Source organism: Pseudophryne corroboree, chromosome 6 (genome assembly GCF_028390025.1).
Source record: "Pseudophryne corroboree isolate aPseCor3 chromosome 6, aPseCor3.hap2, whole genome shotgun sequence".
NCBI classification, from domain to species: Eukaryota; Metazoa; Chordata; class Amphibia; order Anura; family Myobatrachidae; genus Pseudophryne; species Pseudophryne corroboree.
In genome coordinates this window covers 356,780,709-356,808,701 of record NC_086449.1, presented here as the reverse complement: position 1 = coordinate 356,808,701, position 27,993 = coordinate 356,780,709, and the positions used below count along the sequence as shown (strand labels likewise).

Genomic DNA, 27,993 nt, shown 5'->3' with positions numbered 1-27,993 from the left:
CGTTGCACACCACAAGTGGAGGAAAGACAATTCAGCCAGTTTAACCGTACTACGGGATCCACCAACGAGGCCTCCGGCGGTGTGCAGCTTTAAGCGGGTAAGCTACCACCGTCTAGCTCCCATATACCAGGTATCATTGTAAGAGGACATTTTTTTTTAAAAACTGATTCAACATCTACACATATTGGTAGATTGTGTGTGTTTATCTGGCCCACTTACCTGGTCACTTCAATCTTTAGTTGTTCAATTTGTGATGTGATGTTCAGCATCTCATTTCTAAGCTCCACACATGCTTTCTCCTTATCACTAATCTCAATGTCCTTTTTCTGCATAGTGTCGGAGTATTTCTTGCTCCACTTTTTGGACTCATCAATAACACGGTCTCTGTCATTTTGTAAAGAGCACATACTACGGGTGAACGCGGCCAAGTTAGCTATATTTTGATTTAAGTTGCCCTGTAGATCCTTTAGTTCCTGGTTCTTTTCATCCAAAGAGCTCTGTAAGTTGACAATAGATCCCTCAAGCTTTTCTTTTTCTTGTTGAAGCAAAAGTATCTTCTCCTGGAAATTCTCCATTTGTTTCACATGTTTGTCTCTCTCCTGTTCAAGTCTCTGTTCCATAGCCTCATCTTTCTTTTTCAACATTAATGTTGCATTGTCCATTATTGACCGCATTTCATCCTTCAGCTTCGTGTTTTCAGCCAAGACTCTTGCAGCCTCACTATGAGTGTCATCAAGCAGCACACGAAGAGCTGTTAGATCAGCCTGTGCTTTATCTGTATTTGCCACGGCTTTAGCTACCATATCGACAGAGGCCACCTTTTCTTTCTCACACTCATTGTGCACAAATTCTAGGGCTTTAATAGTTCTTTCCAGCCCACTAATAGTCTCTTGGTACTGAATACAATCTTTCTGTAGGTGTCGAACCTCTTGCTGCTTCTCTTTGAGTAACTCTCGAAGCTCCTTCGACTGGGTTTTCCTACCCTTTTCACCCTGATGCACAGATTTCAACTTTTCCAGGTATTCTTTCTGTACCTCTGACAGTACTTCAGCTGTTTGTCTTTCCAGCTGTCGTCTTTCCTCCTCCAATTGGAGTTGAAGGAACTCTAGCTCTCGCTGCAAACTGTCATTTTTTATCTGCAAGTCAATTGCATCTTGCTGGAAGTTTCCAATGCTTCCATTAAGCTCTGCCATCTGGTTCATCAGCCGCTCTTCCAGTTCATCTTTCTCCAGCTCAATGGCTTGTTTCAGTCGGTTTTCTATAGCCAAGTCATTAACAACTACTTGAAATTTTTTTTCCAAATCTGCAATATCTTTCTCCAGTTTCTGAACATCATCTTGAGTACTTGTCAGTTGAGTCTCCAACAGTAGCTTATCCTTCATATAAAGACTGATCTCTTCATTCATGCGCTCAATTTCATGTTCCTTTGTCTTTGTATTGTTTTCTAGTTTTATGATAAATTCTTCAAGCTGTGAAATCTTTTCTAGGCTCTCTTTCTGTTGGTTTCCTTTATTCTCTGGGACAAGCTGTAGTGAAGTCTGACTTTCTCCATTTAGCTCTTCACTTTCTTTGGGTGGAGGATAATCTACCTGAACAGCTTCATGTTTTCCAATCACTTCCTTTTGTAGTTCTGATCTATACTCTTCCTGGATCTTTTGCAAATCCAATTTAGCACTGTGTAACTGGAGCTTTAAAGTTTCGATTTCTTGAGCTTGATCATTCTTTTCAGACTTGACCACTTCCAGCTGCAAGAGCAGATTATCATATTCTGAGCGGACTTTCTCTAACTCTTCTTTCAGCCTGGCACTTTCTACCTGAGCTGCATCATACATTTGTTCCCTGGTTGTTGGCTGCAACTCTCCCCGTAATCTGTCATTTTCCTCTTCCAGCTCAAGTATTTTTTGCTGCTTTGATTTGGCAAACTTCCTCATCTTTTCCTTCATACCTTCAATCTCCTGTTCTGCCTCTTCCAATTGCTTCTCTACTTCTTTCTTTTCAGCTTCCACACTTTTCATCTTACTAAAGACATCTTGCTTCTCCTGTCTCACGGTTTCTACAGCACGCTTCATCCTATCAGTTTCATTACTCACATTCTCATAGGACTGCAATAGTGTCTCATATTCTTTCTGCAAGTCAGACAGCTTTTCCTTCCACTCTGATGTCTGTGAGTTTTGGGATATTCCCAAATATTCCAATTCTTTTTTTAATTCCTCTTTTTCTAGTGTGATGCCCGCCAAAGCTAGCTTCAAGCTTTCACATGAAGCTTCCAAATTCTGGTTTTCCAATAAGCATTTGTCAACTTCTATAATTAATTTGTCACGTTCTTCTTTATGGGCAGACAATGATTTAACTAGGGTGTCTCTTTCAGCACTCAGTTGGTTAACTGAACCCTCTGCTATTTGCACTCTGTTGGACAGTTCCTCCTTATGATTCTTCACAGCATCCAGCTCACTTTTCAATGCCTTACTTTCTTTTAGCGCTTCTTTTCGGGAGATCAGTGCAGCCTGAAGCTTTCTCTGAAGCGACTGCTTGCCCTTTGATTCCTCTACATCTTGATCATGCTTTTGTTGTACTTCAAGGACCTGTACTTCAAGCTTTCTATGCTGTTCCTCATATTCTTTAGCTTGATATTCTAGCTGAGTTTTCAGAGACAAGATTAAATCATCTTTCTCTACCAATAATCTATTAGCATTCTGAAGAGCTAAATGTTGTTCTTCCAACTCCTGCTGAAGATGTCCAACCTCCTCTGTCTTACTAGTTAACTCTTCTTTTATATTCCTTTTTGTAAATTCATGTAGCGAAGAAATTTCTGCTTTGCTACCTTCCAGCTCTATTTTCAGAGTACAAGCTTGTGCTTCAAAATCCTGACATTTTTCTCGCTCATTATTTAACTGTCTAGACAAATCATCTACTGTATCTTGTAGATGCGAAACCTCTTTCAAACTTTTATTAAGCTTCTCTTCTAGGTGCAAGGTTTTTAACTCCAGTTCATTTCTCAGGGTTTGAAAAAGATCCAACTGCTTCTGGTAGCTCTTCAAGGTCATATCTGAAGAAGATGACTTGTCAACAAGTGAGTCTACCACATCTGCAGGCGAAAACTCTACCCAGTCCTTTCCCCAATGTGATTCTTCTGTGTTCCCATGAGAGGCAAGTCCTGAATTCAGTCCCTCTGATATATTAGGCAAAGCATCATCTGGCTTTCCTGATTGATGGTGCCTCCTTGTCTGTGTCCCTCTTTCTTCAAGAAGTCTCTCTTGATCGTGAGGTGACATTTGATTCTTCTGTAATGTGTTGTACTTTTCTTGTAAGAGGTTAAATTCTTCTTTCTGCTGCTTTAGCTGCTCACGATGATGACGATCTTTCTCTTGGGCTTTTTTAATAGTATCTCTGCGAGAGTTCAATGCCTCTTGAACTTTCTTCTGCAGGTTTTCTTTGTCATGTTCAAGCTCAGTTATTCTGTTCTTCAGTTTAAGTTTTGCATCTTGATCTTCAGAATTCATGCCCATAGGATCTGACCTTTCAGGTTCTGCTGCGAATCTTTGTATGTGCTCTTTGTTTAATGACTCAATCTGTTTTGACTTGTCACTTAGTTCTACTGTTAATTCTTCAATCAAAGTCTGAAGCTGTTCTTTAGCTGCAGTTTTTTCAGCTAGTACACTCAGGACATTTTCCAATGCAAATTCCTTTTCAGTCAGTTTGTCTTTCAGTACCTCTTCTTGTATGTTTTGCTCAGATACCTCCTGCACACATGATTTATCTTCAAGCTCAGCACTCCCAATCCAGCACTCCTTCTCATGTTCTTCTGTATTTTTTGCCATACGTTGCTCCAGTATAGACACTTTCTTGGCGAGTTCCTTTCTGCTGACTAGTGACGCCTGTAATTTTCTCTTTAGCTGCTCAATATCTTTTCTGTAAGACTCTAGCTGAGTCTGCATGTCCTCTTTCTCATTTAAACCTGAGTCAATGTCAATTTGTTGTGGTATACTTTTGAAAGAGTGCAGCTGATGCTCTAATGCACTCTTCTCTCCTTGCAAACAATCAATGGCATCCAGGCTACTCTGATGTTTCTCTGCCAAAAGTTGCAACTGCTGTACAAAGTCATGGCTCTGGGATTCTAGCTGGGTCTGCAGCTCATCGTGTTCCTTCTGTTTCAGCAGAAGCTCAAGTTTTTGATCTTGTAGTTGGATTTTCAACATTTCTTGCTCCTCCTGAACAGATTTAACAATTTCTTGGCTTTGCACATAATTGGAAGTTACCATTTCCAACTGACTATTCAGCTCACCAAGCTCTCTTTGAACAGATTCAAGCATCTCTTGAACTTGAGATTTTTCTTCACTAGTCTTTTCCAATTGTAGACGAATCTCTATATTTTCAATCTTTAATATCTCTAGTGATTCATCCAATGTCCCACTTTGTTCACTGATGGCTGAACTCAACTGTTCTTTTAGTGCCTTGATCTCTTTTCTCATGGAATGTTTGTCTTCATTTAGTAGGACCACCTTATCAAATAGGCTATGGCTAATCTCTGCGACCTGCTGGTCCTTCTCAGCTAAACATTGCTGTAGGCTTTGCATCTCTGTAGACTTCTGAGAAAGCAGCTCTTGAAGAGAGACTGTTTGGCGCTCGTTAGTAGCAAGTGCCTCGGAAAGTCGCTCTTCTTTGTTTTGACTTACGTCAAGCATTTCCTTTAGGCTTTTGACGTGCCTCTCTTGATCTTCCAACTGGGTTTCCTGTGATTTTGAAAGAGCATTTAGCTCAGATAGTACCAAATTCAGATTATCTAAATCTTTTTGCAAAGCACTTATTTTTGAGTCTTTACACTTTGACTCATTCTCCAAACTATTTATTTGTTCTACAAGTATATTCTGACTTTCATAGTTGGTAAACTGTTGCTTTTCTATCTCTGCAAAATCACTCCCAATCAGGGGCAGCTCATCTGCACTAGTCTGTTCTTTTTCCAGAGTCTGAAGCTTTAAGGCTATCGCCTCTTTCTCAGAAGTTACAACCCCTAGTTGATTTTGAAGATCTGTCACCAATTCTTTCATTGACAACACCTCAGAATCTCCTTGATCCTCAACATTCTCCTTATTCAATGTCAATAATGATGCATTACTTTTGGTCTCAGAAGTGTCATGATCCTGTATTTCACTAACAGGCTCTTCTAGTATTTGCTCAAATGGTGTATATTGGTTTGGAGCCCCTTCCACTGTAAGTTGTCCTTTTAGCTTGTTTACTTCTTCTTGTGTATCCATTAGATCCATCATGAGGAGAGACAGTTGTTTTTCTTTCACTTCTTCTACAGCAAAATCAAGAACAATCTCCTGAGACAGTGAATGTGTTTGCACATTCAACAGCGTGGACTGCAGTGTCTAAAAGAGAGCAGGTTGGCAATCATTGGGACGTAAAAATGAATGTTTGACAAATCATAGTTTACATTTTATGTTAATGCAGCAAATCAAAAACATCTACACTAAAAACTCCCAGATACAGACTAACACATGAATTCTTGTACAAATTGAATAACTGGGTTTTAACTAATTATACCAGGATAATATATTGCAATTATGCATGCAACAGAGGATAATGGGGGTAATTCTGAGTTGATCGCAGGAGGAACTTTGTTAGCAGTTGGGCAAAACCATGTGCACTGCAGGGGAGGCAGATATCACATGTGCAGAGAAAGTTAGATTTGGGTGGGTTATTTTGTTTCTGTGCAGGGTAAATACTGGCTGCTTTATTTTTACACTTCAATTTAGATTGCAGATTGAACACACCACACCCAAATCTAACTCTCTCTGCACATGTTATATCTGCCCTGCAGTGCACATGGTTTTGCCCAACTGCTAACAAAGTTCCTGCTGCGATCAACTCGGAATTACCCCCCATATGCTGGAATATGGCAGAGCCCATATCAAGAAGATCACATCAGTGACCGAATGCTGATATGTATAGTTAGTCTCAGTTTATATTAGCAAATGATTATTTCCTAATGTCCTGTGTAAAATTAAATATTACTAAACTCTGCAATTGTGTATTAAGATTAGATATATTTATAGTATGATAGCTCTTTAGTATGCTACAATTTATACACTTATACAAGCCTGTTAAGCTATCTATACAGTATACAATTATTGGGCAGATTTGCCAATAATTGGTTAATCTGCCTGATTTATTGCATAGTGTGTAGGCATGGGCGTTTTGTGGGAAAATAATGATAAAACAGTCTAAATAAGTCCAGAGGCGCTTGGCTTCATTTATCACATCGGTCCAGTCTTGAAAGACAATATGGTGCTGTGTGTGACATTCTCGAAAAACTGCCCACATTTCCTACGGTTTATCCGGATTACCTCATCCTCCTTGTGGGCGAACATATGCAAATGTAGTGTGGTGTGGCAGAAAAGCGGTAACATAAAAAAAAAAAAATCACTTTGTGCTGCTAATATCGGATCCTTCTACTTGCCGAAAAATCACTCCAATTATTGGCATGACCAAACATATCGAAGAGCGTGTAGTTAGGTTCAGATGTTAAGTAAATTTCTTTGCATATGGTGTCAACAGGCACTGAAAATGTAGCATGAAAGTGCATTTCGTTTAATCATTTGTCACATTCAGCCATTTAAGCACTCAATTAAAAAAAAAAAAAAAAACGTGCCTAAAATGCTTAGGTCAACTGAGCATCTTAGGCTATATTGCAATTTCAGCAATTTAAACTATTTTTTTATTTAGATTTTTTAATTTTATTAAGTAGCATTTCTTTTTTTTGTATAAACTGTTTTTATTAAACTCGGTTCATTAAAGAATAATCATGTACAATAATAAAATTGACAATAGACATTAAACCGAATGTGTGTGCAATTTTGTTTAAAATAGTAGAAAACGGTAATAGTGAGAATAATAGAAAGAAAAGAATACACTGGAACGAGGTCCAGTATGGGAGAAAGAGGAATGAACGAGGATAGCGAGAAGGAAGGGGGAAGAGGGGGGAAAGTAAGGAGACCTGAGAACCGGGAAGTCCGAAAGACAAATATAACAGAATCAGGGAAGATTAGCCATATCAGCATCAGCAAACTGGGTCGCATAGGAATTATAAGGTCAACTACCAGATGGAGTAGAAGAGCGATCGCCAGCAAAATAGTGCTGGTATAACAAAGTACTTTTGAATTCCAGCCAAGGGGACCATATTGCCAAAAATTCAGAAACATTGCCCTTTGTAAACGTAATAATATCCTCTATCTCCATATAATAGTCCACCCTCCTAAACCAATCCCTTATTGAAGGGGCCCTTGTTGATCTCCACAGCGTGGGAATGACCGCTTTGGCTGCATTATTGAGATGTCTGAGTGTCGAATGTTTATACGTCTTAGCGTCTGCAGTGGTAATATTTAGTAACCAGAATCCTGGATCTTTGGGTATATCGCCTTTCAATATTGCTTGAGTACATTTAAATATATCAGCCCAAAAGATAGTGAGCGCCGGGCATTCCCACCATATACGTAGAAAGCTACCTACATTCGACTTGCATCTCCAGAAAGTGTTGGGTATTGCAGGGAACATTTTGTGTAATACCACTGGAACCCTATACCATCGGTAAATAATCTTATAGAGAGTCTCTAATGTAGCCAAGCACAGAGAGCTTGTTTGGGTATTACGAAATATCATCCCCCAGTCTAGATCAGGAATCGGACCTTGTAGATCCTTCTCCCAAGCCGCCTCAAATGAGGGAGGACTGGTGAAGAGACCCTCGATAAGGCTAGCTTAAAGCTGTGAAAATAAGATTTTACTTACCGGTAAATCTATTTCTCGTAGTCCGTAGTGGATGCTGGGGACTCAGTAAGGACCATGGGGAATAGACGGGCTCCGCAGGAGACATGGGCACTTTAAGAAAGAATTTAGATTCTGGTGTGCTCTGGCTCCTCCCTCTATGTCCCTCCTCCAGACCTCCGTTAGAGAAACTGTGCCCGGAAGAGCTGACAGTGCAAGGAAAGGATTTTGGAATCCAGGGTAAGACTCATACCAGCCACACCAATCACACCGTATAACTTGTGATAACTTTACCCAGTCAACAGTATGAACAACAACAACAACAACAACAGAGCATCAGATCAACCCTGATGCAACTATAACATAACCCTTATTTAAGCAATAACTATATACAAGCATTGCAGAAGAAGTCCGCACTTGGGACGGGCGCCCAGCATCCACTACGGACTACGAGAAATAGATTTACCGGTAAGTAAAATCTTATTTTCTCTAACGTCCTAGTGGATGCTGGGGACTATGTAAGGACCATGGGGATTATACCAAAGCTCCCAAACGGGCGGGAGAGTGCGGATGACTCTGCAGCACCGATTGAGCAAACAGGAGGTCCTCCTCAGCCAGGGTATCAAACTTGTAGAACTTTGCAAAGGTGTTTGACCCTGACCAAGTAGCCGCTCGGCAAAGCTGTAATGCCGAGACCCCTCGGGCAGCCGCCCAAGAAGAGCCCACCTTCCTAGTGGAATGGGCCTTAACTGATTTAGGCAGCGGCAATCCAGCCGCCGAATGAGCCTGCTGAATCGTGTTACAGATCCAGCGAGCAATAGTCTGCTTTGAAGCAGGCGCCCCAAGCTTGTTGGAAGCATACAGGATAAACAAAGATTCTGTTTTCCTGACCCTAGCCGTTCTGGCTACATAAACCTTCAAAGCCCTGACTACATCCAGTAACTCGGAATCCTCCAAGTCGGTAGTAGCCACAGGCACCACAATAGGTTGGTTTATATGAAAAGATGAAACCACTTTTGGCAGAAATTGTGGGCGGGTCCGCAATTCTGCTCTATCCGCATGGAAAACCAGATAAGGGCTTTTATGTGACAAAGCCGCCAATTCGGACACACGCCTAGCCGAAGCCAAGGCTAGTAGCATGACCACCTTCCACGCGAGATATTTCAATTCCACCGTTTTGAGTGGTTCACACCAGTGTGATTTCAGGAAACTCAACACCACGTTAAGATCCCAAGGTGCCACTGGAGGCACAAAAGGGGGCTGAATATGCAGCACTCCCTTTACAAACGTCTGAACTTCAGGCAGAGAAGCCAGTTCTTTTTGAAAGAAAATGGATAGGGCCGAAATCTGGACCTTAATGGAACCCAATTTTAGGCCCAAAGTTACTCCCGACTGTAGGAAGTGAAGGAAACGGCCCAGCTGGAATTCCTCCGTAGGGGCATTCCTGGCCTCACACCAAGCAACATATTTTCGCCATATACGGTGATAATGTTGAGCCGTCACGTCCTTCCTAGCCTTTATCAGCGTAGGAATGACCTCATCCGGAATGCCTTTTTCTGCTAGGATCCGGCGTTCAACCGCCATGCCGTCAAACGCAGCCGCGGTAAGTCTTGGAACAGACAGGGCCCCTGTTGCAACAAGTCCTGTCTTACAGGCAGAGGCCACGGGTCCTCTGTGAGCATTTCTTGCAGATCTGGATACCAAGTCCTTCTTGGCCAATCCGGAACAATGAGTATTGTTCTCACTCCTCTTTTTCTTACGATTCTCAGTACCTTGGGTATGAGAGGAAGAGGAGGAAATACATAGACCGACTGGAACACCCACGGCGTCACCAGTGCGTCCACAGCTATCGCCTGAGGGTCTCTTGACCTGGCGCAATACCTCTGTAGCTTTTTGTTGAGGCGGGATGCCATCATGTCCACCTGTGGCAGTTCCCACCGACTTGCGATCTGCGTGAAGACTTCTTGATGAAGTCCCCACTCTCCCGGGTGGAGGTCGTGTCTGCTGAGGAAGTCTGCTTCCCAGTTGTCCACTCCCGGAATGAACACTGCTGACAGTGCGCTTACGTGATTCTCCGACCAGCGAAGAATTCTGGTGGCTTCTACCATCGCCACCCTGCTCCTTGTGCCGCCTTGGCGGTTTACATGAGCCACTGCGGTGATGTTGTCTGACTGAATCAGAACCGGTTGGTCGCGAAGCAGGGACTCCGCTTGACGTAGGGCGTTGTATATGGCCCTTAGTTCCAGGATGTTGATGTGAAGGCAAGTCTCCTGACTTGAACACAGACCTTGGAAATTTCTTCCCTGTGTGACTGCCCCCCACCCTCGGAGGCTTGCATCCGTGGTCACCAGGACCCAGTCCTGAATGCTGAATCTGCGGCCCTCCAGAAGGTGAGCACTCTGCAGCCACCACAGGAGAGACACCCTGGCCCTGGGGGATAGGGTGATTAACCGATGCATCTGAAGATGTGATCCGGACCATTTGTCCAGTAGATCCCATTGGTCCTCGCATGGAACCTGCCGAAGGGAATGGCCTCGTATGATGCCACCATCTTTCCCAGGACTCGCGTGCAGTGATGCACCGACACCTGTTTTGGTTTTAAAGAGGTTTCTGACTAGTGTCATGAGTTCCTGAGCCTTCTCCATCGGGAGATAGACCCTCTTCTGGTCTGTGTCCAGAATCATGCCCAGGAAAGGCAGACGAGTCGTAGGAATCAACTGCGACTTTGGAATATTTAGAATCCAGCCGTGTTGTCGTAACACTTCCAGAGAGCGTGCTACGCTGTTCAGCAACTGCTCTCTTGACCTCGCTTTTACAAGGAGATCGTCCAAGTATGGGATAATTGTGACCCCTTGCTTCCGCAGGAGTACCATCATTTCCGCCATTACCTTGTTAATTATTCTCGGTGCCGTGGAGAGACCCAACGGCAACGTCTGAAATTGGTAAGGACAATCCTGTACCACAAATCTGAGGTACGCCTGATGAGGTGGATAAATGGGGACATGAAGGTATGCATCCTTTATGTCCAGAGACACCATAAAATCCCCCCCTTCCAGGCTTGCGATGACCGCTCTGAGCGATTCCATCTTGAACTTGAACCTTTTCAGATATATGTTCAGGGATTTTAAATTTAATATGGGTCTGACCGAACCGTCCGGTTTCGGTACCACAAACATGATCGAATAACAACCCTTTCCTTGTTGAAGGAGGGGAACCTTGACCACCACCTGTTGAAGATACAATTTGTGAATTGCAGTTAACACTATTTCCCTCTCTAAGGGGGAAGCTGGCAGGGCCGATTTGAGGTATCCAGCTTGTATCCCTGAGACACAATCTCTATCGCCCAGGGATCCAACTGGGAGTGAACCCACTTGTGGCTGAAATTTCGGAGACGCGCCCCCACCGGGCCTAGCTCCGCCTGTGGAGCCCCAGCGTCATGCGGTGGATTTAGTGGAAGCCGGGGAGGACTTCTGTTCCTGGGAACTAGCTGCGTTGTGCAGCTTCCTTCCTCTGCCCCTGCCTCTGGCAAGAAAGGACGCACCTCGGACTTTCTTGCCTTTTTGTGAACGAAAGGACTGCATTTGGTAATACGGTGCTCTCTTAGGTTGTGAGGAAACATATGGCAAAAAATTTGAATTTCCAGCAGTAGCTGTGGAGACCAGGTCCGAGAGACCCTCCCCAAACAATTCCTCACCCTTGTAAGGTAAAACCTCCATGTGCCTTTTTGAGTCGGCATCACCTGTCCATTGCCGAGTCCACAGGACCCTTCTGGCAGAAATCGACATAGCATTTATTCTAGAGCCCAGTAGACTAATGTCTCTTTGAGCATCTCTCATATATAGGACAGCGTCTATTATATGCCCCAGGGTCATTAATATAGTATCCTTGTCTAAGGTATCAAGTTCCTCAGACAGGGTGTCCGTCCATGCTGCTACAGCACTACACACCCAGGCCGACGCGATCGCTGGCCTCACTAAGGTACCTGAATGTGTATAAATGGACTTCAGGGTACCCTCTTGCTTTCTATCAGCAGCATCTTTTAGGATGGCCGTATCCTGTGACGGCAGGGCTACCCTCTTGGATAAGCGTGTTAAAGCTTTGTCCACCCTAGGGGAGGATTCCCAGCGTAACCTGTCCGTTGGCGGGAAAGGATACGCCATAAGCATCCGTTTGGAAATCTGCAGTTTTTTATCTGGAGATTCCCAAGCCTTTTCACATAACTCATTTAGCTCGTGTGAAGGGGGAAAGGTCACCACCTGCCTTTTTTCCCCCCATACATATGAACCCTCTTGTCAGGGACTGGGGTTTCCTCTGTGATGTGCAACACATCCTTAATTGCTATAATCATATAACGGATGGATTTAGCCAATTTAGGCTGTAACTTTGCATCATCGTAATCGACACTGGAGTCAGAATCCATGTCGGTATCTGTGTCAACAATTTGGGATAGTGGGCGCTTCTGAGACCCTGACGGCCTCTGCGACATAGGATCAGGCACGGGCTGAGACCCTGACTGTCCTGAGACTTCAGTTTTATCCAACCTTTTATGCAAGGAATTAACATTATAATTTAAAACCTTCCACATATCCATCCAATCAGGTGTCGGCGCCGTCGGCGGAGACACCACATTCATTTGCTCCCGCTCTGTTTCCACATAGCCTTCCTCGTCAAACATGTCGACACAAGCGTACCGACACACCACACACACACAGGGAATGCTCTTTTTGAAGACAGTTCCCCCACGAGGCCCTTTGGAGAGACAGAGAGAGAGTATGCCAGCACACACCCCAGCGCTATATAACCCAGGAATAACACAGTAACTTAATGTTAACCCAGTAGCCGCTGTTATATTGATTTTTGCGCCTAATTATGTGCCCCCCCCCCTCTCTTTTTACCCTCTTCTACCGTGTATCTGCAGGGGAGAGCCTGGGGAGCTTCCTATCAGCGGAGCTGTGGAGAAAAATGGCGCTGGTGAGTGCTGAGGAAGAAGCCCCGTCCCCTCAGCGGCGGGCTTCTGTCCCGCTTCAATGTACAATTTTTGGCGGGGGCTCATACATATATACAGTGCCCAACTGTATACATGCAAAACTTTTGCCAAAGAGGTCCTAATTGCTGCCCAGGGTGCCCCCCCCCCCCCGCGCCCTTACAGTGACCGGAGTATGTGGGTGTGTGTGGGAGCAATGGCGCACAGCTGCAGTGCTGTGCGCTACCTCAGTGAAGACTGGAGTCTTCTGCCACCGATTTTGAAGTCTTCTTGCTTCTTATGCTCACCCGGCTTCTGTCTTCCGGCTCTGCGAGGGGGACGGCGGCGCGGCTCCGGGATCGGACAACGAGGGCGAGATCCTGTGTACGATCCCTCTGGAGCTAATGGTGTCCAGTAGCCTAAGAAGCAGGACCTATCTGCAGAGAGTAGGGCTGCTTCTCTCCCCTCAGTCCCACGATGCAGGGAGTCTGTTGCCAGCAGAGCTCCCTGAAAATAAAAAACCTAACAAAATACTTCCTTACAGCAAGCTCAGGAGAGCTCACTGAACAGCACCCAGCTCGTCCGGGCACAGATTCAAACTGAGGTCTGGAGGAGGGACATAGAGGGAGGAGCCAGAGCACACCAGAATCTAAATTCTTTCTTAAAGTGCCCATGTCTCCTGCTGAGCCCATCTATTCCCCATGGTCCTTACGGAGTCCCCAGCATCCACTAGGACGTTAGAGAAATAACATGTGAAGGAGGCTTAGGGTCCACACATAGTTGATCGAAATGTGTGAGTTTTCTCGATAATTTGGAATTTTTACCAATTGAGACTAAAAAATATGACGCAATTGTAAAAACTTCCAGAATTCAGAGTGTGGAAGAGGCCATAGAGATTGGATGTCAGAAAATGAACGTAAGCCTCCTGGACTAGTCATTTGGCCTACTCTAAAAATCCCTGCCTCCGCCCATAATTTAAATTAAGTAGTATGAAGACCTGGGAGGAAGTCAGGGTTATAAAGGAAGGAAGTCAGGGGTGATAATTTGGAGGAAATGTGCGGAAGTAAACACAGTTTCTTCCACATAGCAAGAGTAGGGGTAATAGTGGGATGGTTAATTCTTGGTAGATTAGGTAGCCATGGAACAATCTCGATATAGTGGGTAAGGCTTTTTTCTTCTAGGGAGACCCATAGTTTAGTGTCCTTTGCACGAGTCCAGTCTAGAACTCGGTTTAGAAGTATAGCCTGATAATAACCGGGGATATGAGGAAGCTGCATGCCACCCATGTGTTTCCGTCTGAAAAGAATATCATGTTTAAATCTAGTGTGAGATCGTCCCCAAACAAATTTACGTATAAGACTTTGAATTGCTTGGAGCCATGCAGTTGGGATGTGAACAGGAAGCGTTTGAAGGAAATATAGAATTTTTGGAAGGGAATTCATTTTAACCACATTTATCCTACCGAACCAGGATAGGTGTAAGGAGCGCCACTTTTGATAGTCTGATCGTACAGATTTTAACAGGAGGAGGAGTAGTTTGAGGAGAATAATTGGGAGAGATCCCTGGGAATTTGTATTCCTAAATATTTTAATTTGGTATCGTTCCAAGAAAAGGGAAATTAATGTTTCAGGTTGTCAACCATAGATATCGGAGTGTTAAGATTCATGACGACCGATTTGGAATAATTCATTTTAAAGTTGGAGAGTTCTCCGAATTTATGAAATTCTGCGACCAAATTTGGGAGGGAGAGAACAGGCTCAGCCAACAGATCATCCGCGAATAAGGCAAGTTTGTATTCGTGGTCCCCCATCTTTAAGCCCGAAATGTTCGGGTTCAATCGTATCGCTCTAGCCATAGCTTCCGTACATAATACAAATAGTAAGGGAGAAAGGGGGCAACCCTGCCGAGTGCCATTGGAAATTCCAAATCGGTCGGAGAGTGAACCGTAAACCTTGACCCTCGCTGTTGGGGAGTCATACAGGGCCATGATCCTATGGAGACAGGTACGACCAAGTCCCAGGTGTCGTAGAATGCCAGTCATAAATTCCCAATCAACCCTATCAAAAGCTTTTTCAGCGTCTGTGGAAATCAATATTGAGGGTGTTGGGGATTGTAGTGCATAATGTATCATATTTATGACTTTAGTAGTGTTATCCTTGGCTTCCCTCCCCAGGACGAAGCCGACCTGATCTTCATGAATCAATGTTGGAAGGAATAGTTTTAAGCGGTTAGAAATCAATTTTGCGAACATCTTCAGATCGACATTCAATAACGAAATGGGTCGGTAGCTGGGACACAAACTTGGGTCTTTGCCGTCTTTGGGAAGAACTGTGATATGGGCTTCTAATGTAGATGTTGAAAAATGGGTTTTATCAGAAATGGAATTAAAAGCACGTGTAAGAAGAGGGGCAAGTTTATCCTTGAATGATTTATAATACGCTATGGTAAATCCATCGGGGCCTGGACTCTTATTAAGTAGCATTTCTAAGCAGAAAAAGAAAAACCTGCTAAAATTGCAGTTGCATTAAAGGTGTTATAGCGGCACCTGTTAGCCATTAGAAGGTGAAAGCTGTAAATAGCCAGTGTGTTGGCAGGCACACAATTGTCACACTGATATTATAAGGAAAAGAGACACTAAATAAATACAATGCATATAATATATCTGAAATAGATTGGATTCTGAAAATAACAAAAATCATTAAAATTTTCATTTTCAGATTAAAATTTTATTTTTCAACATTTTTTAACAAGTGTGCCATGAAAAAAATAGATCACACATTATGTTAAGGTATTTTGTAGCTCTTTATCTTTATGTATGCCATTCCTCTATTAATAGCAGTGCATTTTTAGATTTAACAATAGATGACATGCCCATATACAGTAAAGAGCTTGAAGCAGTGACGGAGTTTTATTATAATGTACTACATTATATATTTTTTTAACCTAAAACCAAAATATCAATGATGTATTTAGTTTTAACCTAAAAACACCCACTTAACAAGTCCTACTCTCACCAATAGGCCACTTAGAGAAGCACAGTTTTCCTTTCTAGCAGTCTCCTCCTAAACAATCTATATAGTGCCAGCTGTGCGGATGCTATTATCCTGGATCTCTCTACCTTTCCTACGGTACAGATGTCTGTTCTGATCCTACATCCACCGTCTGGGCCTACCAACTAGAGAAGAACGTATTTGGCATAGTCCCTGGGGGAGCACCTTACATACAGTATACATTATTGGCTTTACAATATTGACTTTATATCAAAAATATTAATAAAAACTGGAGCCATCACTTATTTTGAAAAACACATACATAGTTTCATTAAAGAACTGCATAAATAATTCTTACTCGCTATTATTGCTCACTAGAAGTCTGCCTATGTAAGAAGCAGCTGAAATATAGCCAAGCAACTAAAGGTTCCTAGGCCAATCTTTTCTCACCTGCTCACCATCCACCGATTCCAGGCACCACTCTGTAGATAATGGGATATGAGCGTCTACCCCTGAAGAAAAAAAAAAAAAAAAACACACTTTATCATATGACATAATAATAAAAAATAGTTGTGGGCTACATGCAAATCCTGTCAGTATTTATCCTGCACAGGATATAACTAATTGTATTTGTTCCCCTTGCATTGCAACATGGTTTGTTCCAGTTACTTGCTTTTTTTGCTTTATTTCCAAATCAGTCAGGACCTATGTGCACAGATTTGCTGTAACCAACAGCAACATGATGCTTACTTTTGGGCCTTATTCAGGTTTGGACTCAAATGAAATTGCAATAAGCAACCTATTCACAGATGGTTGCAAACACGTATTTGCAACCGCAGCTCTCGCCCCTTCATGTACCTGGGTCAGATGCTGCTTCAATACAACGGGAGGTGTCACAGTCTCCATCTGCTACAGCTGCATTTAATACATGATGGTCATTGGAAAATGAAAACCTTCTAAGCAATTATTTAACATATTTTACTATCTCTTCACAAATTAAAATGAAATTTGATGGATGTTATTATTTCCTAAAACCCTTGAAGTACAGGAAACTGCTCCTATGTGGCTGAGCTACCATGCTAGAACTGTATTAGCCAAGGAACATAGGTAATGCTTTTTAAAAATATAATGACACCATTGCTCTAAAACAATGTCAAATGTCCAGTGATTACAAAAAGACACTATTTTTATTTTACATGCCATTTTGCAGGTCCCAAAATTAACTGAATATGGTGTAATGCCATGCTGAACAAGTGACAACTGTAGACATCAGTGTCCAATTTGGTCATGCATGGGTGGACAAGCTGCACGAGATCTAATTGGCCCATAGCTGGATTTTCTCCAGGTTCAATGGGGTCTGTTGGTTAGAAGATAATGACATATATGGCGATCATCTTCCAAATGCACTTATCAGGAAGCCTGCTCATATTCATATCAATTTCTGCCAGGGCAGAGATTAGGATTAGGAATAGTGGGGAAAACACCAGAGTGCCGCTACTGAGATACCACAGTGGAAACTGATCCTCATGTAACTGCAGGGACCCATAAGAAGACTCCAGGTAAGGTAAGACACTGATACATCACCATTTATGATAAATGTCGACATGATCGCTGTCAACCAATTGTATCTAACCTCACTTCTAGACACGTTACTCAGTACTGCAGCATCTGTAGCCAGCTTAACCACTAATCTAGAAAGCCCAACCAATCCTGGTGAAAACTCTTTGGAAAAATGCACTTGGAGCAAATAAGGAAAATTATGCAAAGACCAAAGTTATTGGTTGTTATTAGGAGCTGATTGGTTGGAGCACCATTTATCATACGCAACAAGTTTTATCATACCCAGTAAGGCTAAAATGACAAATAATCACACTGGGGTTATGCCTCCATCCACCTCAATGACAATTCGAACTTGATGTAACCCATATTTTTTGTAATCTTGCAATGCAACGCCCTTTACACCTTTCCTTTCCTTCACAATGGCACAGTGATTAGTCCATATCAACATAGACTCTGAGGTGTAACTTTCTAATACAGGTTTGTAACCTAATACAGGCTGAGTATCCCTTATCCAAAATGCTTGGGACCAGAAGTATTTTGGATATTGGATTTTTCCATATTTTGGAATAATTGCATACCATAATGAGATATCATGGTGATGGGACCTAAGTCTAAGCACAGAATGCATTTATGTTTCATATACACCTTATACACACAGCCTGAATGTCATTTTAGCTAATATTTGTAATAAATGTGTGCATTAAACAAAGTGTGTGTACATTCACACAATTCATTTATTTTCATATACACACAGCCTGAAGGTCATTTAATACAATATTATTAATAACTTTGTGTATTAAACAAAGTTTGTGTACATTGAGCCATCAGAAAACAAAGGTTTCACTATTTCACTCTCACTCAAAAAATACCATATTTCGGAATATTTGGATATGGGATACTCAACCTGTAATGCCTATCAGGGCTTGGTCATTTTTGTTGGGGGTCCACACTTCCCTAGGTATTCCAGCCCTGGGCTGACCAGTCAAGGCCTTACTCCCATTATGGGAGGGGGACGCCACCTTTGGTCCCCCCCTGCTATTGCGTCAGCTGTCCAAGCTAGTTCAGCATAATGCTGGTTATTGAAAATAAAATGCTGTATTTCTCCCCAATTTCTCTTTCATCCACTAGGGGACACTGGAGTCCTATACAGTAGGGTTGTGAAGCCTTGAACTGGAGGTGTGGCACAATCTAAAATTAGCATTGTCTGCACAGCCGGCTCCTCCCCCTTCACATCCCTCCTCCCTCAGTTTAAAAAATTGTGCTGGAGGTACAGCACGTGGAGCACTGAGCTCCTGACTAAAATCTACATTGAGTGTGCTGCGTCCACCTAATAAAAGGGAGACAAGGCCACACACACACACACACACACACACACACACACACATATATATATATTGGAGAGACAAAGATCCCTATTGAAGGGACCTGCATCTCTCCACAGGAGATCCTCCAAGACCACTAACAGCGAGTACTGGTCGAAGAAAATAGGCAGAGTCCTTCATGTATTTTAATTTTTTATTTTATTTTATTTTTTGTTTGGATGTCTTCCATTATTTATTAACAAGAACAGGGCGCCCTCTATCACTGCTGCCTCCTGTAATAGAATCTGCTGCTGTAAACTAATCTCCCTTAGTTTTATCCCCTCTTGCAGCTACAGCCGCGGACGCGGGAGCAGAGTGCGGCGCGGGACTCAGCCTTTCCTCCCTGTTAGCAGGGAGAGACGGCAGAGAGGCGCGCTACACAGCGACGGAGATCTGACAGCCGAAGCGGAGCACAGCGCAGCTACGGGAAACTGTCCCGGCGCGCCCTGGCCAGCGGGTCCGGAGCGCGCCAAATAGTGTACTCGCCGAGCGCCACATAGGCTCAGCGCGCGCCAGCCAGCGGGAGGGGGCTAAAGATCAATAAAGCAAGTGCATTCCATACTACGAGGAGAAATAGCAACTATATATGGGGCAGCGGCCACTGCTTCCATACAGTCTTACAGGACATTTAGTTGGGGCCATATTTAATGATTATGACGCCAGACTGAGATAATGGATGGGTCCTCCCCCTCCCCCCCAGTAAAATACATAGGGGAAGGTGGTTTATTAAAGAATTAGCTCCCCCTGCTGCACTGCCTGCATAGTGCATAGTATAATATAGCAGGGAGATCGTTAGGTAACAGCTCCCTCTGCTGGTATATAATATATATACAGTATATGAGGATCTCCTGAAAAGTAATCAAACTTTAACAATTTATATTTTCAAGGGACTTCTGTTCAAAGATCCTGCAGAAAATACACGGAAGCAAGCGAATACCAACTCTAACATCGTAGCTGATCTACAGTTGGGGTGTGAGGATTGCGAGTCGGCTGGTGTTTTATTTTTTATTAATTAAAGTAAAGATATTGGCCTGCTCCTTTTATATACGAAAAGGACAGGTAATTCCAGCCAGATCCAATACCTTCGCTTCCGTCTTCTCCCAGTCTTTCTCTTCCTAGTTTAAAGGGTGAAAGCGCTGCGGGCTACCCTGGTACAGGGTTTTCAAAACATGTCTAAGGCAACCAAGACCTGTTATGTTTGTACGAAATGTAACAAGAAGAGCATGCGGGTTGGCAGCTCCGGGGTGTGCGACTCCTGCTTAGACAAGGACGCCCCACCTGGGAGCAGTGCTCTGGCTAAGGCATGGGAAGACAACCTTGCTAATAGAATCTCCATGGAGATGGCAGAAACGCGCAAGCAGCAATCAGAATGGGCTGCGGGATTCTCAAAGACGATGGAGGAATTTCTCATCAGGTTAACGCCGCCCGCACACACAGAAAATAAGAATTTACTTACCGATAATTCTATTTCTCATAGTCCGTAGTGGATGCTGGGGACTCCGTAAGGACCATGGGGAATAGCGGCTCCGCAGGAGACTGGGCACATCTAAAGAAAGCTTTAGGACTATCTGGTGTGCACTGGCTCCTCCCCCCATGACCCTCCTCCAAGCCTCAGTTAGGATACTGTGCCCGGACGAGCGTACACAATAAGGAAGGATTTTGAATCCCGGGTAAGACTCATACCAGCCACACCAATCACACCGTATAACCTGTGATCTGAACCCAGTTAACAGCATGATAACAGAGGAGCCTCTGAAAGATGGCTCACAACAATAATAACCCGATTTTTGTAACAATAACTATGTACAAGTATTGCAGACAATCCGCACTTGGGATGGGCGCCCAGCATCCACTACGGACTATGAGAAATAGAGAAAATAAGAATTTACTTACCGATAATTCTAACGTCCTAAGTGGATGCTGGGGACTCCGTAAGGACCATGGGGATTATACCAAAGCTCCCAAACGGGCGGGAGAGTGCGGATGACTCTGCAGCACCAATTGAGAGAACTCCAGGTCCTCCTCAGCCAGGATATCAATTTTGTAGAATTTTACAAACGTATTTGCTCCTGACCAAGTAGCTGCTCTGCAAAGTTGTAAAGCCGAGACCCCTCGGGCAGCCGCCCAAGATGAGCCCACCTTCCTTGTGGAGTGGGCATTTACAGATTTTTGGCTGTGGCAGGCCTGCCACAGAATGTGCAAGCTGAATTGTACTACAAATCCAACGAGCAATAGTCTGCTTAGAAGCAGGAGCACCCAGCTTGTTGGGTGCATACAGGATAAACAGCGAGGCAGATTTCCTGACTCCAGCCGTCCTGGAAACATATATTTTCAGGGTACTGACAACGTCTAGCAACTTGGAGGCCTCCAAGTCCCTAGTAGCCGCAGGCACCACAAATAGGTTGGTTCAGGTGAAACGCTGAAACCACCTTGGGGAGAAACTGAGGACGAGTCCTCAATTCCGCCCTGTCCGAATGGAAAATCAGATAAGGGCTTTTTCAGGATAAAGCCGCCAATTCTGACACGCGCCTGGCCCAGGCCAGGGCCAACAGCATGACCACTTTTCATGTGAGATATTTTAACTCCACAGATTTAAGTGGCTCAAACCAATGTGACTTTTGGAACCCAAAACTACATTGAGATCCCAAAGTGCCACTGGAGGCACAAAAGGAGGCTGTATATGCAGTACCCCTTTTACAAACGTCTGAACTTCAGGGACTGAAGCTAGTTTTTTTTTTTGGAAGAAAATTGACAGGGCCGAAATTTGAACCTTAATGGACCCCAATTTCAGGCCCATAGACACTCCTGTTTGCAGGAAATGTAGGAATCGACCCAGTTGAATTTCCTCCGTCGGGCCTTACTGGCCTCGCACCACGCAACATATTTTCGCCAATTGCGGTGATAATGTTTTTGCGGTTACATCCTTCCTGGCTTTGATCAGGATAGGGATGACTTCATCCGGAATGCCTTTTTTCCTTCAGGATCCGGCGTTCAACCGCCATGCCGTCAAACGCAGCCGCGGTAAGTCTTGGAACAGACAGGGTCCTTGCTGGAGCAGGTCCCTACTTAGAGGTAGAGGCCACGGATCCTCCGTGAGCATCTCTTGCAGTTCCGGTTACCAAGTCCTTCTTGGCCAATCCGGAACCACGAATATAGTGTTTACTCCTCTCCATCTTATCAATCTCAGTACCTTGGGTATGAGAGGCAGAGGAGGGAACACATACCCTGACTGGTACACTCACGGTGTTACCAGAGAGTCTACAGCTTATTGCCTGAGGGTCCCTGGACCTGGCGCAATACCTGTCGAGTTTTTAATCATGTGGAAGACTTCTGGGTGAAGTCCCCACTCTCCCGGGTGGAGGTCGTGCTGAGGAAGTCTGCTTCCCAGTTGTCCACTCCCGGAATGAATACTGCTGACAGTGCTATCACATGATTTTCCGCCCAGCGAAGAATCCTTGCAGCTTCTGCCATTGCCCTCCTGCTTCTTGTGCCACCCTGTCTGTTTACGTGGGTGACTGCCGTGATGTTGTCCGACTGGATCAACACCGGCTGACCTTGAAGCAGAGGTCTTGCTAAGCTTAGAGCATTGTAAATGTCCCTTAGCTTCAGGATATTTATGTGAAGTGATGTCTCCAGGCTTGACCATAAGCCCTGGATATTCCTTCCCTGTGTGACTGCTCCCCAGCCTCGCAGGCTGTCATCCGTGGTCACCAGGACCCAGTCCTGAATGCCTAATCTGCGGCCCTCTAGAAGATGAGCACTCTGCAACCACCACAGGAGGGACACCCTTGTCCTTGGTGACAGGGTTATCCGCTGATGCATCTGAAGATGCGACCCGGACCAATTGTCCAGCAGGTCCCACTGGAAAGTTCTTGCGTGGAATCTGCCGAATGGGATTGCTTCGTAGGAAGCCACCATTTTACTCAGAACCCTTGTGCATTGATGCACTGAGACTTGGCTCGGTTTTAGGAGGTTCCTGACTAGCTCGGATAACTCCCTGGCTTTCTCCTCCGGGAGAAACACCTTTTTCTGGACTGTGTCCAGGATCATCCCTAGGAACAGAAGACACGTCGTCGGAACCAGGTGCGATTTTGGAATATTGAGAATCCAATCGTGCTGCCGCAACACTACCTGAGATAGTGCTACACCGACCTCCAACTGTTCCCTGGATCTTACCCTTATCAGGGAATTGTCCAAGTAAGGGATAACTAAAATTCACTTCCTTCGAAGGAATATCATTATTTCGGCCATTACCTTGGTAAAGACCCGGGGTGCCGTGGACCATCCATATGGCAGCGTCTGAACTGATAGTGACAGTTCTGTACCATAAACCTGAGGTACCCTTGGTGAGAAGGGTAAATTATTGACATGAAGGTAAGCATCCTTGATGTCCCGAGACATCATGTAGTCCCCTTCTTCCAGGTTCGCAATCACTGCTCTGAGTGACTCAATCTTGAATTTGAACCTCTGTATGTAAGTGTTCAAAGATTTTAGATTTAGAATCGGTCTCACCGAGCCGTCTGGCTTCGGTACCACAACAGTGTGGAATAATACCCAGTTCCCTGTTGCAGGAGGGGTATCTTGATTATCACCTGCTGGGAATACAGCTTGTGAATGGCTTCCAAAACTGTCTCCCTGTCAGAAGGAGACATCGGTAAAGCAGACTTTAGGAAACGGCGAGGGGGAGACGTCTCGAATTCTAATTTGTACCCCTGAGATATCACCTGAAGGATCCAGGGGTCTACTTGCGAGTGAGCCCACTGCGCGCTGAAATTCATTGAGACGGGCCCCCCACCGTGCCTGATTCTGCTTGTAAAGCCCCAGCGTATACTGAGGGCTTGGCAGAGGCGGGAGAGGGTTTCTGTTCCTGGGAACTGGCTGATTTCTGCAGCCTTTTTCCTCTCCCTCTGTCACGGGGCAGAAATGAGGAACCTTTTGCCCGCTTGTCCACGAAAAGACTGCGCCTGATAATACGGCGTCTTCTCATGTTGAGAGGCGACCTGGGGTACAAACGTGGAATTCCCAGCTGTTGCCGTGGCCACCAGGTCTGAAAGACCGACCCCAAATAACTCCTCCCCTTAATAAAGCAATACTTCCAAATGCCGTTTGGAATACGCATCACCTGACCACTGACGTGTCCATAACCCTCTACTGGTAGAAATGGACAACGCGTTTAGACTTGATGCCAGTCGGCAATTATTCCGCTGTGCATCACGCATATATAGAAATGCATCTTTTAAATGCTCTATAGGCAAAAATATACTGTCCCTATCTAGGGTATCAATATTTTCAGTCAGGGAATCCGACCACGCCAACCCAGCACTGCACATCCAGGCTGAGGAGATTGCTGGTCGCAGTATAACACCAGTATGTGTGTAAATACCTTTTAGGATACCCTCCTGCTTTCTATCAGCAGGATCCTTAAGGGCGGCCATCTCAGGCGAAGGTAGAGCCCTTACAAGCGTGTGAGCGCTTTATCCACCCTAGGGGGTGTTTCCCAACGCACCCTAACCTCTGGCAGGAAAGGATATAATGCCAATAACATTTAGAAATTATCAGTTGTTATCGGGGGAAACCCACGCATCATCACACACCTCATTTAATTTCTCAGATTCAGGAAAACTACAGGTAGTTTTTCCTCACCGAACATAATACCCCTTTTTTGGTGGTACTCGTATTATCAGAAATGTGTAAAACATTTTTCATTGCCTCAATCATGTAACGTGTGGCCCTACTGGAAGTCACATTCGTCTCTTCACCGTCGACACTGGAGTCAGTATCCGTGTCGGCGTCTATATCTGCCATCTGAGGTAACGGGCGCTTTAGAGCCCCTGACGGCCTATGAGACGTCTGGACAGGCACAAGCTGGGTAGCCGGCTGTCTCATGTCAACCACTGTCTTTTATACAGAGCTGACACTGTCACGTAATTCCTTCCAACAGTTCATCCACACAGGTGTAGACCCCTAGGGGGTGACATCACTATTACAGGCAATCTGCTCCGTCTCCACATAATTTTTCTCCTCATACCTGTCGACACAAAAGTACCGACATACAGCACACACACAGGGAATGCTCTGATAGAGGACAGGACCCCACTAGCCCTTTGGGGAGACAGAGGGAGAGTTTGCCAGCACACACCAGAGCGCTATATATATACAGGGATAACCTTATATAAGTGTTTTTCCCCTTATAGCTGCTGTATAGTTAATACTGCGCCTAATTTGTGCCCCCCTCTCTTTTTTAACCCTTTCTGTAGTGTAGTGACTGCAGGGGAGAGCCAGGGAGCTTCCCTCCAACGGAGCTGTGAGGGAAAATGGCGCCAGTGTGCTGAGGAGATAGGCTCCGCCCCCTTTTTTCTATGTATTTTGGCAGGGGTTAAATGCATCCATATAGCCCAGGAGCTATATGATGAATTTTTTTGCCATCCAAGGTGTTTTTATTGCGTCTCAGGGCGCCCCCACCCAGCGCCCTGCACCCTCAGTGACCGAAGTGTGAAGTGTGCTGAGAGCAATGGCGCACAGCTGCAGTGCTGTGCGCTACCTTGTTGAAGACAGGACGTCTTCTGCCGCCGATTTTCCGGACCTCTTCTGCCTTCTGGCTCTGTAAGGGGGCCGGCGGCGCGGCTCTGGGACCCATCCAAGCTGGGCCTGTGATCGTCCCTCTGGAGCTAATGTCCAGTAGCCTAAGAAGCCCAATCCACTCTGCACGCAGGTGAGTTCGCTTCTTCTCCCCTTAGTCCCTCGATGCAGTGAGCCTGTTGCCAGCAGGTCTCACTGAAAATAAAAAACCTAAACTAAAACTTTCACTAAGAAGCTCAGGAGAGCCCCTAGTGTGCACCCTTCTCGTTCGGGCACAGAGATCTAACGGAGGCTTGGAGGAGGGTCATGGGGGGAGGAGCCAGTGCACACCAGATAGTCCTAAAGCTTTCTTTAGATGTGCCCAGTCTCCTGCGGAGCCGCTATTCCCCATGGTCCTTACGGAGTCCCCAGCATCCACTTAGGACGTTAGAGAAACAAGTGTGCGCAAGGCTGTTAAAAGAACTCTCCCTATGATACAAGAATCAGAGGAGGAAGAGGGTTTTCTTCTTGATACGGAGGAAGGTGAGTTAATTGAACCTAACCTAGACGCCGACTTTCCAGACGAGGACTCTGCAATCTCAGGTCTAGACTCCTTAATTGACGCGGCAAAGAAGATCCTAAGCTTTAAAGACGAGGAAATACGGGAGCCGGAAGATTTCGATTTGTTCGAATCCCAAAAGCCGCGTTCAGCAGTGTTCCCATTCCTAAATCCCTCCAATCTCAGATAGAGGAGGCTTGGAAACAACCTGACAAACGGTTTCAATTTCCGAAACGGTTTCAGGTAACTTATCCCCTACCTAAGGGTGTAATGGACAAGTGGGAGACTCTGCCGGTAGTGGATGCTTCACTAGGAAGGTTGTCAAAGAAGACACTTTTGCCAATTCCTAACGTAACCACTTTAAAGGATGCGTCAGACCGTAAAGTTGACACTGTTAAAGTCAATTTTTGTTGCAGCTGGTGCAGTGCAGAGACCTGCGATCGTCTGTGCTTGGGTCAACAAGGCCATGGGTGCATGGTCCGGCCGTATTGTACAAGCTATTGAGGAGGAAAATAGCTTAGAACAGATTACCCAACTGGCGGAACACATTCGGGAATCTGCATCGTACTTATGTCAAGCTTCTAAGGATATTAGCAGAATAGCATCGCGCATATCTGCATCGGCCATATCGGCTAGATGGATTTTATGGCTCAGAGAATGGCAGGGAAACTCTGAGACCAAAAAGGCGGTAGAATCCATCCCCTTTGGGGGTGAAATGCTGTTCGGACCAGAATTAGACAAGTGGATTTCGCAGGCTACAACGGGGAAGTCCACTTTTCTGCCTACTCCTTATACGAGAACCTCTCCACAAACTAGGAGAGGTTATTCGGGACCTGCGTTTACTTCATTTCGATCACAGTCCTTTCGAGCCAGAGGAAGGGGTTTCGGTACACAAGCACGTGGAGGCAGAGGTAGAGGCCGCTCACAGGCAGCAACCAGAAAGCAGGATAAACCTACTGACAAGACCGTGGCATGACGGCCTCCCAGCTCACTTGGGGTCCCCCTTGGTGGGTGGCCGACTGGAAGGTTTTCAGGACATCTGGCTCACCAGAACTTTGGGTGAACTTAATCTCTCAGGGATACAAACTGGAATTTCAACAGAGGCCTCACAGTTTTTTATGACAGGATTGCCTCAGTGCCCTCAAAAAGCAAGGGCACTACGGGCAGCAATTCAAAAGTTGCTACAGGCAGAGGTCATTATTCCGGTTCCCGCTTCTCAGAGAGGAACGGGGTTCTATTCCAATCTTTTTGTCGTGCCAAAGCCAGACGGGACGGTCAGACCAATACTCAATTTAAAAGTTTTCAACCAGTTCTTAAGGGTCTACAAATTCAAGATGGAATCAATCCAATCGGTCATTGCAGGCCTAGAACAGGGCGAGTTCATGGTATCCATGGACATAAAAGATGCATATCTGCATATTCCAATCTGGACTCCTCACCAGGCTTACTTAAGGTTCGCACTGCTGGCGGATCACTACCAATTCAGGGCCTTGCCGTTCGGTCCATCATAAGCCCCAAGAATCTTCACAAAGATCATGGCAATCATGGTTGCAGGACTGAGACTGTTGGGAGTCACGATTATACCTTATCTGGACGATTTACTGATCAAGGCACCATCTCAAAATCGACTGCTCAAGGATGTTCAGACATCCCATCAATTTCTAATTCAACATGGATGGATTATCAATTTCCAAAAGTCCAACCTCATACCGACTCAACGGATTCAATTCCTCTGTCTCATCTTGGACACGGTAATATTACGTGTGTTCCTGCCAGAGAACAAGGTCCAGGACCTACAGAGATTAGTGGCTCAGGTACTGAGGACGCCAACTGTTTCTCTGCACCTCTGTGTGCAACTTCTCGGGAAGATGGTGGCATCGTTCGAAGCTCTCCAGTACGGCAGACTTCATTCCCGACCATTCCAAATAAACCTCATTGCTCAGGGAGCAGGCTCGCACTGGCTTCTCCATCGGAGAATCAGACTTCAACCGCAGGTACGAGTCTCCTTGATATGGTGGTCGTTACACAAGAACCTTGCAGCCGGCAAGAAATTCGGCATTTGGGATTGGAGGATTCTGACAACGGACGCCAGTCTCAGAGGTTGGGGAGCCGTCCTAGAGGACCATCAGTTTCAAGGACGGTGGACGTTACAGGAGAGCAGACTACCCATAAATATCCTCGAACTAAGAGCAGTTTACAATGCGCTTCTCTTAGCAGAAGACAGTCATGAATCAACACATC

At 44.9% G+C, this 27,993-nt stretch overlaps 1 protein-coding gene across 1 annotated transcript in view; it reads right to left on the bottom strand.

Annotated features, from left to right (window-relative positions):
• The window catches only part of GOLGB1 (golgin B1), a 126,513-nt gene that overhangs the window by 60,647 nt on the left and 37,873 nt on the right, over positions 1-27,993 (bottom strand). Inside the window, exons 8-9 of the mRNA XM_063926622.1 lie at positions 16,165-16,226; positions 220-5,369 (exon numbers count right to left, since the gene is read on the bottom strand). Coding sequence (XP_063782692.1) covers positions 220-5,369; positions 16,165-16,226 — 5,212 coding nt within the window. The remainder of the gene's footprint in view (positions 1-219; positions 5,370-16,164; positions 16,227-27,993) is intronic.